The 10957-nt window shown below is 52.6% G+C and overlaps 1 protein-coding gene across 1 annotated transcript in view; it reads left to right on the top strand.

Moving 5' to 3' along the window:
* The window catches only part of LOC104511306 (dual specificity protein phosphatase 16-like), a gene marked incomplete at its 3' end in the record, with an annotated part of 28264 nt that extends 17311 nt beyond the window's left edge, over positions 1-10953 (top strand). The window contains exons 3-6 of the mRNA XM_010153873.1: positions 913-1076; positions 5813-5972; positions 6944-7067; positions 10491-10953. Coding sequence (XP_010152175.1) covers positions 913-1076; positions 5813-5972; positions 6944-7067; positions 10491-10953 — 911 coding nt within the window. The remainder of the gene's footprint in view (positions 1-912; positions 1077-5812; positions 5973-6943; positions 7068-10490) is intronic.
* Positions 10954-10957: the final 4 nt, after the last annotated feature.

The raw sequence follows: 10957 nt of genomic DNA, 5'->3' as shown, positions 1-10957 counted from the left end.
GGGAAACGATAATGAAAATGCTTTGGAGCCGTGATAAGGCCTTGTAACTTCGCTGGTGTGGATGCAGGAGCAGCTGGCAGTGAGGAGAGTAAAGAGACCTGGGGTGATGTGCCAGAGGAGCCCGTGGCTGGGTGAAGCCTTGCCCTGTGGTCCCCCTCTGCCTCGCCTTCCCCACTTGAGATGGAGAAGCCCTGGCTTGGTGTGTTGGATGAAATAATTATGGAGAAGCCTGGAAAGTAATAATGTGGGATTCCAAAAACAAACGTTACTAATCACATGCTGATGCTTTTACCAAACTGAGTAAACGTGACTTTTTCTTAATAAAGTCTAATTACTGACCTAATACAGGAGAAGGAGGTGTTTCAAAAACAGCATGCTGGGGCGGAGAGGAGAAGGCGTGTGTGCTTTTGGTGTGGTGGGTGTCGTGGCTGCTTTTTCAGAAGTCTTAGTTCCACATGTCTTTAAGAATGGGAGTAAGCATCAAAAAATTCTGAGGAATGGCGAGTGAGAAATAAACGTTCCAGGCAGAGTGGGAATAGGAAGCCAGGCCTTGCCTGCTGATGGATGGCTCCGCAGAGTTATGGTACCTCTGGGAAAGGCCCACGTGCAGTTCACAGAATCACAGGATGGTTTGGGTTGGGAGGGACCTTAAAGACCATCCAGTTCCAACCCCCCTGCCATGGGCAGGGACACCTTCCACTAGACCAGGTTGCTCCAAGCCTCATCCAGCCTGGCCTTGAAGACTTCCAGGGATGGGGCATCCACAGCTTCTCTGGGCAACCTGTCCCAGTGCCTCACCACCTTCTGCCCCTTAATGCCTCCCTGCAACAAATGCTGCTTTCCCAGAACTGGTACGGGCACCGATGCCTAGAACGCTGCATGTAAATTAAATACGTACTCTTCCTCCCACAGGTGGATTTGCTGAGTTCTCCAGCTCTTTCCCGGGTCTCTGTGAAGGAAAATCCACGCTCGTCCCTACTTGCATTTCTCAACCCTGCCTACCTGTCTCCAACATTGGCCCAACCAGAATCCTGCCTCATCTCTACCTTGGCTGCCAGCGGGATGTCCTCAACAAGGTGAGCGTTCTGGGCGCCACGCTGTTTCCTTGGATGAGCACATGATCGCGGTGTGCCTTCCCCCACGCTCCTACCCTGCTGCACCGTTACAGCTATAAACCATCTCCAGTAGGTACGGATAGTAGCTGTGTGGGCATGCGCCACGGAAAGCTGTGCGAGAACTGACACACAGGCCATGTCATGGCTTATCTCGCCTCTTCACTCCCTGTGACTGCCCGTGGAAGAGCCGGAATGGCTTCCACCTTTAATATCCCTACCTTTGTTAACCTCAAGGAGCTGTGGGACAAATTACGATGCCTACCTCGTAGAACCCACTTGACATTTTCCCAGCTGTCGGCAACCCCCAGTTTCCTGGGTTTGATCCGTTTCTTGGTTCAGCTAAAAGTCAGCGGTAGCTAGACGTCGGCACGTTAGGAACACCAACAACACCGTGGCTCCTGCCCTCCCTCCTGCACGCTGTGCTGGGGAAGCCTGGGTCCCACGGGGAGAGCAGGGGGGAGGACTCCTCCTACACTGCGTGCCCAGAAATACCAGTATGCGGTAAGAAAGCGCGGAAGTGAAGAGCGTTCAAGAGGGGAGGGCAAGAAACAAAACCCATGGATAAGCAGCAAAGTTCTGTCTGTGTTAGGACAGTCCAGGAGCTGGTGAGTGGTTATGTTTGCATGCTTTGGCTTAATGGCCCTGCTGGTTTGTTGGCTACTGGGGTCAAGAAATGAACCTCCTGTTAAAATTAAAATGGTTGGGGTCTTTTTTTATTCATATAATTTTTTTTTTTAATAATTTTTTTTTTTTAAATCCCATTAAGATTCCCAAAACTATTAAGATGTAGCTGTCCACATTGACCTTATTCGCCATCAAATGCCGAGTTCCCCTGATTCCTTCCACTGACCAGACATACCGATTTCTCTGAAATGAAAACGGCACCAAAATGTTTGGAAAAAGGCCTCTCCATCTGCTCTCTTGTTCAGCCTGACGGTTTAAAGGTGTGAATTTTCAGCATGTTTTATCAAGATGAGCTTATCTTTTCAGGGTCCTCATAAGCTTGTCGCTGAGGGCACGGGTAGGGAAATGCTTGTCTGGTTGCAGGAAACTCTGTACTCATGACCTTTTACGAATACTGACGGTATTTGGGATTCGTAGCTCTGCTGGTAATGCTTTGTTCACGACAAGGCGTGCAAACACAAATGCTTCGCTTGTGTCCTTTACCCAAATTCATGATCAATTCAGGAAGAGTGTTAGGAGATTGTTTATATTTTTGCTTCACCGGTTTCTTTCTAAATGCTCAATTCTCAAAACGCTCATAATGGTGGTTTCTCATTTTTGAAATACTAAGAACCTCACAAAAGGTCTTCATGAAAGGTTTGTTGCAGGTTTTTGGGTCTGGGAGTGCCATGCTGTGGTTACCTCAGTGGGACATTTTGGTGGCAGTGCCAGAGGGTGCTTGGTTTTACAGATGATCTGTGGTGGGACAGAGAGGCAATATCAGTTCTGACCCGCACAGGAGCCACAGTGTCCTTTCTGAAAGTGTAACGGTGCAGGGGGCAACCCCCTGTGTTGTGTTCTGGGCCTGAACCAGCCTCCTCCTTACACCTGGTGTTTTGTACCAGCATTGAAACAGTGAAACTTTCCGCTTTCCTACTTACGTAACCATTCCCTTTCTTTTCTTCCAGACCTGGAGTGTATTTCCTGGAACACAGTAACGTTTTTAGGGTGCCATTAATTTTGAGATTAAACAAGTCATAAAACGTAAATAAGCTGACAAAAGAGCATTTACCTTCTTTTCAGAGAGTTGTTAGCATTAGGATTTCTGGTTCTTCCTCCCGTCGTAACTCACCCCTTCCTCTTGGGTGCCGTACAATGAAGGCACTGTTAGGGTTATGAGACTGGAGCGTGTCGCACAGGGAATGATGGATAGCTCAGAACAGAAGGAAGCATAACTCTCTCTTCTTTTGCCTGAGTCTCTAAGACAAGCACTAACACGTTTTTTTGGGTGGGTTTTTTTTGGCTCGGAGATTTCAGGCTCTGTGTCTGCAGCCTCCTCTTTCTCATTTGGATCATCAGTTCCACATCCAAAAAACCTTGCACGACTGTGGAACGGTGACGGCTGGACTCTGCAGCCCACCAGCGCTTACGCTTTAAACGAAAGAACAAGGTTTTCTGTTCCTTCTCTGCACTCACCAGCGTTTCCCTAGCTGAACAGCCAGCCAGCCCGTTTGTTCGTGACACCTTCACGGGTGATCACGTTCACGCACCTTCATGCCCGCCGTTCCAGCCATTCCTTCCTCGCCTTTACGCAGCACCAAGAGCTGGCCCGGGGGAATAATTTCAACGCTGTCATCTAAAGCAGCCACTTGCGTCACACAAGCTGATGTCGCACAGCTTGGGACCCCAGGAGGGAAGAGCTGTGTGGCCCAGGACAGTGAGGCAGAGATGCTGGGGATCGGGGGTCCCTCTGGCACATGTAAGATACCCCAGGTCTAGCCGTAGCTGGCCCCCTGTGCCAGCCCCCAGTACCTTTCCTTCTGGGTAAATCCAGATATTCCCCCGCTTCCTGACAGCACCCACAAGATCGAGTTCTGGCTCTTCAGCTAAACAGCCATAATCCCTGCTTCTCCTCGCCGGAACATCTTTAGGCTTGCAGGAAAAACACACAGGGGGAAGCCACCACCATTTGGCTTCGTGACTGTATTTTCATACTGGTAGATCTCCAGTTGAGATCTGCCGTGTAAGAATTCATTCTTGCTACTGCTCCCATGGATTGACACTGAACGTGAGCTGGACAAGAGCCCAGAAAGCCAACCGTATCCTGGGCTGTATCCAGAGCAGCGTGGCCAGCAGGGCGAGGGAGGGGATTCTGCCCCTCTGCTCTGCTCCTGTGAGACCCCACCTGGAGTGCTGCGTCCAGCTGTGGGGGCACCAACATCAGAAGGATATCGACCGGTTGGAGCGAGTCCAGAGGAGGCCACGGAGATGCTCCGAGGGCTGGAGCCCCTCTGCTATGGGGACAGGCTGGGAGAGTTGGGGGGGTTCAGCCTGGAGAAGAGAAGGCTCCGAGGAGACCTTATAGCACCTTCCAGTGCCTGAAGGGGCTACAAGGAAGCTGGGGGGGACTTGTTACAAGGGCCTGTAGTGACAGGACAAGGGGTAACGGGTTTAAATTGAAAGTGGGGAGGGTTAGATTGGATATCAGGAAGAAGTTCTTCCTGGAGAGGGTGGGGAGGCACTGGCACAGGTTTCCTAGAGAAGCTGTGGATGCCCCATCCCTGGAAGTGTCCAAGGCCAGGCTGGATGAGGCTTGGAGCAACCTGGTCTAGTGAAAGGTGTCCCTGCCCATGGCAGGGGGGTTGGAACTAGATGGTCTTTAAGGTCCCTTCCAACCCAAACCATTCTGTGATTCTATGGCACAGCTTTTTTATATAATTGCTATAAAAGCAAAAGAATTAAAATCAGAGTTTCTTTTTTTTTTTTTTTTTTATGTTTCAGTTTAGTTTCAGACATTAATTTCCATAGAAATCTGGCCAATAGCTCCCCAAGGTTTGTATTGAGTGTCACTGCTGTCCTAGCACATGCCAAATCAGGTCTGACCAGAATGGTCCTTTGGTCGGTGTCACTCCAACCCGCTTCATTGCTTTTTGCATCAAGGTGCTCACTTGCAGGAGACTGGGCGGTCTTGGTAGAGCCAACTCCGGTTCTTGAGTACTTCATGTTTTGCCACCAAGGTACCTACTCCCTCGGCTACTACCTTGCACAAGTCTAAATACAAAGAGTATGCAAGAGGTGTCTTTATTTTATTTGCAGTCATGAAAATTGACTTATTTCAAAAGCCCAGTTGGCGCTGATACTGTGAGTCTGCTTGTTGCGGTGGCAGCCTGTGAGACACAAGAGGGCTAAAGGCTGAGAACTGAAATAGGAGCAGAATCACAGGATCACTCAGGTTGGAAAAGACTGGTCAGATCATCCAGCCCAACCATCAACCAAACGCTACCCTACCCACTAGACCGTGTCCTCAAGCACCACGTCTACCCGTTCCTTGAACACCTCCAGGGATGGGGACTCCACCACTTGCCTGGGCAGCCCGTTCCAGCGCCTGACCAACTCTACTGTAACCTGCAAAGCGGAACTCCTATAAACTGCAGTTAGTGCTGTGTAAAAATGGTCTAATTCAACGTCTTCAGCTCTTGCCTCAAGGTTTGGAGTGAGTTTTGTGCCGCTGCCTTAGAAACACGGAAGCCCCGGATGCTTTTAAGAGGTGTCACTTTCATTCTGTATTTCTCGCCAGGGTCTGTGATGGGACAACCTCAATCTTAGATACGGGATCCAGAAAACGTGTGTTTGGGCGAGAATAGTGCGTGTGGGGACGGTTTGGTTATGCTGCCAGGGGGCAGGGTGAGAATTTAAACCAGAATACTCAAAAAATCCTTCTCTTGGAAGTGATGCTTCAGAGTAGCAGAAGGTATTCTCCCACTACTTCCCTTCTTTGTTAACTTTGCTTTTATGGACTTTGCGATCCGTATGTTATTTGGACCCGTTGGAGTGAAGGTTGTTTGAAGAACTGAAAGCTGAGGAGTTGTCTTTTTTTTTTCCAGAAGGAACGCCTCTAGTATGGCTGGAGCAATTCCAACGCGAATTCCGGTTTGTTTTTTAGCTTGATGACGTGCTCGGGGTTCGTGGTTTCCCAGCAGTGTGCCAAAGGTGCCACGCGACTTCGCCAGGCCTGACCTGTCTCTCTTTCCCAGGAGCTGATGCAGCAGAACGACATTGGCTACGTACTGAACGCCAGCAATACTTGTCCAAAGCCTGATTTTATTCCGGAATCCCATTTCCTGAGAGTGCCTGTGAACGACAGCTTTTGCGAGAAAATTTTGCCTTGGTTGGATAAATCAGTCGAATTTATAGGTGAGAAAAAAAAACCCATAAATTCTCTCCCTGAAGGAGTTTCTGGATTCCTTCGTGTGTCTGCCTGGCGGTTCTGGCTGGAGGAGACCCGAGTGCCTTCTGGGTGGTGTGAAAATACCCCAAAGACCGACGTAACGTGGTCACCGGCACTTCAGAGCCTGTAGTGATAGGACAAGGGGTAATGGGTATAAATTGAAATCAGGGAGGTTTAGATTAGATATCAGGAAGAAATTCTTCCCAGAGAGGGTGGTGAGGCACTGGGACAGGTTGTCCAGAGAAGCTGTGGATGCCCCATCCCTGGAAGTGTTCAAGGCCAGGCTGGATGAGGCTTGGAGCAACCTGGTCTAGTGGAAGGTGTCCCTGCCCATGGCAGGGGGGTTGGAACTGGATGGGCTTTAAGGTCCCTTCCAACCCAAACCAGTCTGTGATTCTATGATTCTATGATTCAGAAGCAAAACAACGTAGGGAGACGCTGGCGCTGCGCGTTCCAGGGCTTGGGGGACAAAGACACCTTTTAGGAGCGCGACCCTGCTTTCTGGCAACCCGATACGCACCTGGTACGTGCCGGCAGAGAGCGAACTGGGAAGTGGGACGTACGGATCCTGTCTTTAGCTTGCAGGAGTGAGCTAGCCACACGTGAACTGCCCAGGTTGTTCCATCCTGAATGCTTGCGTTTTACGTGCCTATAAAATCAGAAACAATCAATCTTCTCAGAGAGCTAAATAGGGTTGTTTATGTGCACAGTAAAATGCAACGGCAGCCTGTTTCCCCGTGGGCAGTCGCGTGCCTGTTCCGCGCCCGGTGCTGGAGAAAGTAAGTGATTTTTGTTGAAAGCTTCCATGAGATCTGCAATTAGTGCTTAATTGGGAAGTTTCTGAACGCTTTCAAATACCGGGCGCTCTCTCTGCAAACCTTTCGTCGTGGTATGCTGCTGCCCAGTGTGACACTTAACCAATTCCTCTGCCCTGCAGAAAAAGCAAAAGCCTCCAACGGCCGCGTGCTGGTGCACTGTTTAGCCGGAATATCTCGCTCCGCCACGATCGCTATCGCATACATCATGAAAAGAATGGATATGTCCTTAGACGAAGCTTACAGGTAAGGAGAAACTTTCCCTTCCTGTTAATTCTGGTGCCCGTTGGCTGGTTTTGGAGGTGAAGGATAAAAGGTCGCGGGGGTAGCAGCAGACACCCTGGTTTACCCCACCGCTCACCGGCCGCTGCACGCTCCCCTTCCGAATGTTGGGGCTTCCTCCAGAGACAAATGGTCGCGTGGTGTAGAGGTCACACACCCCACCAGCAAAATGCCGATGGGGGTCTTTGCTCCCAGGAGGCGGATGCATGGAATTCCAACGGCTCGTTCAACACGCGCAGCTGTACCGGGGGTGTAACGGCATCTTGCAAGTCAGAGGGAGACTGGGAGGGATAGGGTTAAGGAAGGAGCACTGGGGCTATTTATAGCCAGGCTTATGACAGATGGGAGGCTGGAGCTGCCGACTTCGGTTTGGTATTCCGTAATGCTGTCGGAGAACCGCCTCCAGGTGAAACGTCTAGGAATTAAGAAAGCTGCTTTGTTGCTTAAACGCAACCGGAAAGCACTTCGACGTGTCGGCTCCTTGTGGCATCAGGGAACTTTTGTGGGACCACCCCCCATCCCCCCCGCCACTTTTTTAACCTCTCGGATCCCACCTTCCTGTACTTGGATCATCAGGATGTCAGCAGATCCCAGGGGGTATGCTCACCACAACCCCCCGACCGCAGTTAACCGCCTGCCGTGCCACGGCGCACGCGAGGCGCTGGTTGTCTTTTTGCTGGGCTTTACCGGGGGGTGCCGAGGCAACCCGCGCCGTTGCGCTGGGGCAGGAGTACTTCTTGGGGGGGGTCCTGCTGCCGCTGTCTCCGGAACAGCGCTGAGGACGGGGAGAGGAACCTTCAGCCTGCCTTTGCAGAGCGTCACTTCCACGGGGTGTGTACTTTTGAAGCCGGTGAACGTGACGGCGCACGCGAGAGGTGCCCGAACCACAGCCGTCTCCCGCTGCCTTTAGGCGTTTTCCGCGGCTTCCCTGCCGACAGTTCAGTGTTGTGCGGGAATTTCAACGCGTAAGGCGACGCAGGTAGGGGTACTGGGGCTGAATTAGTGGATGTGGATGGACCCTGTGCAAGGTGCGAGCTTGGCTCGCTAAGAAACTGGCTGGCCTCAGGCTAGAGTGGTCCGGAGGTCAGAGCTGTAGAGTGCTAAGCGCTTCTAAAACCCCCACGCTCCAGGGAACTCGGGAAGTGCCGCTTCCGAATTCCTCCCTGAAATCTCTGCATCGAATTCCAGTTTGTTTCTCCACCAGAAGCGTCGGTCGGGTGTGAAGTATCGACCCTCCCGGGCCTTTCGTCCTCGCGCGGAACGCCTGCTGCAACGCGCAGGCCATGTTTTGCGGTGAGGTGAGACCAGGCCGCAGCGTGTTTCCGCTCCTGGGCTGGGGATCGCCTGTGGGCAAAGCCTGAGGGAAGAGCCCTTTGCGCTGGGTCAGCCCTCGGCGATCCGTAAAGGGTCTGCCGCCCGCATGGAAAGCAAGGGTCGCTGTTACTTGACGGGAGCGCCCTGAGGAAAGAAACATTTCATAGAATCATAGAATCACAGGATGGTTTGGGTTGGAAGGGACCTTAAAGCCCATCCAGTTCCAACCCCCCTGCCATGGGCAGGGACACCTTCCACTAGACCAGGTTGCTCCAAGCCTCATCCAGCCTGGCCTTGAACACTTCCAGGGATGGGGCATCCACAGCTTCTCTGGGCAGATTTGCCATCTCGCATACAGTGGACACAAAAAGGGAAGCAAATGTCAAAATTCAACGTTGCGCGCATTTTCTATCGGGGGAAAAACCCCGAAATTTCGCGTTTTGAAATGACACAAGTTTGCAGAGCCTTCCAACTTGTTGGCGGGATCCAGCAGACTTCCTCCAAATCCTTTTCATTTTTTCTTTTTAAAAAAGCCAGTTTTCGGTTTAGGACTGGCCACTGTTTTGGGGTGAGACACGGGGAAGGTGGGAGGGAGCGGCCAGCAGGAGACGGGCCAGAACTGGGAGTGTTGATCAGAAGGATCTTTCTTGAAATAACAAATCCAGCTTTGCGTGGCAAAGAACGTAGGAAGAGCGAGCGAGAGCGAATTGGGCAGCTGCAACAAAACGCCCCCAGGTTAAACGCCAGGAGAATCGACCCCAGGAATCTCTTCCGAGGAGACCTACTCCCCTGCCGGTGCTGGCACCTCACGGCGGGTGTTTCCGCCCTCACCTCGCCCGGTCCCCGCGTCCGCTCAGCTCCTCCGCCTGTTCCGTGTCGGCCTGGGTGCCGTTCCTCACGTGCTTGCTCGCGTTTGTGCTGCCGCAGGCCCGCCTCCCGGTTTTTGTCCCGCCGGCTTTAACGGCCACACGCGCGCCTTCTCCGCCCAGCCCCCCCGAGGTTTTGGGTTTAACACTTCATTTTCCCAGCGACACATGGCATGTGTGTCCATACCAGACTGTACCTCTCCAAGGTTTCTTCCCTTGTTAATTCCCTTGTCATCTGGTACCTCCAGAGTTCCAGGAAAGCTCTTTTTTTTTCCAAAGGGAGGAAGGATTTGTGCAGCTTTCTGCTTTACAGCCCGTAAAAAGCGAGGAGTACGCTCTTAGCTGTACAGGAGGCAGGTGGGAAGTATTTAACTTCGGAGCAGGGGGCATCACTTCCAGCACTCCAGTCTTCGATACCCTTTGGGGAAAGCAGTTCAGTTCTGCACGGCCCCTTGTCCAACAGCGAGCGGGTGCGTAAGAGCGTGCTTAGGCTGGCACGTGTGTGAGGGTCAGGCTGCTCCCACGGGACTCCGTCGGGGGCTCGGTGCCACCGTCACCCCTTCTCTGCGGAACCTACGGAGCTGCGAGACGGTTGTTCTTTCCGTGCCGCTTTTGCTCCTTTCCGGTTTTCTCTCTGATTATCCGACGATCGGTCAGTACCAGCGCGTGGTAGGTACGTCAGCCTGCAGCAGGGCTCGTTGCCTTACCTGACGAGGATGAAGAGGGTCGGAAGCGCCCAGGGCGGTGACAGGAGCCGGGGACTCCTCCCTGCGAGTGCTGCGGAGGGGGGTGTCTGCTTTCTGCACCGCGGGGGCAGCTGGGGTCTCTCGGCTGGAGCGCTGATGCTCTTCATGCAGAACTCTCAAATCCGGCCAGAAACCGGGGTGGTAGCGATCCCACTGGTAACGTAAAGTAAGGGAAACGATTCCCTCAGACCTTGTTGTGGGCATCATAAGGAAGTAAGGCTGGGTTTAGCCACCGCTAAGTAAGCTGTGGGGAGAATTGTGAGCGTCGGGCATTGTCTTGCTTAACAGCTGCCTCTTTTTAACTCCATCCTTAAGTTCCCCGTGCTTGACTGACGCGCTTCCAGTATCCCGACGAGTTACAGTTAGGCTGTTAGCATTCCCAGCCGTCCCTCCAGGGTTTTCTGGGGTCGAAGCAGCAGGTGCTTAAAGTAATTCTTGTTTTGTTTGCCCCGTCCTTCCAGATTCGTGAAAGAGAAGAGGCCAACCATTTCTCCCAATTTCAACTTTCTGGGCCAGCTCTTGGACTTCGAGAAGAAGCTCAAGAACCAGAGCGGTCAGCCTGGACACATCACTAAGCTGAAACTCCTGCACTTGGAGAAAAGCAGCGAGCACGCGCTGGGCCCGGAGGGGGGACAGAGCAGCCTCTCCTCGAACCAGCTCTGCGTGACCGCTGCCTCCGAGGCGGCCGAGCAGAAGCCGACGGACTGCGGCGCTGGGTCACGCGGGCGCCTCTCCCCCCTGGAAGACGTCCCGCTGGTACAGGGCATAAACGGACTGCACGTCTCCCTGGACAAGGTGGAGGACAGCAACCGGCTGAAGCGCTCCTTTTCTCTGGATATCAAATCCGTGTCCTGCTCGGCGAGTAGCAGCTGCGTGACCGCGTCGGTGCAGGGCTTTGCCGCCGCCGAAGACGCCCTGGAGTACTACA

The sequence above is a fragment of the Eurypyga helias genome, unplaced genomic scaffold (assembly GCF_000690775.1).
Source record: "Eurypyga helias isolate BGI_N326 unplaced genomic scaffold, ASM69077v1 scaffold15430, whole genome shotgun sequence".
NCBI classification, from domain to species: Eukaryota; Metazoa; Chordata; class Aves; order Eurypygiformes; family Eurypygidae; genus Eurypyga; species Eurypyga helias.
Note: the sequence above shows the minus strand (reverse complement) of the source record. Positions and strands in the feature narration are given on the sequence as shown.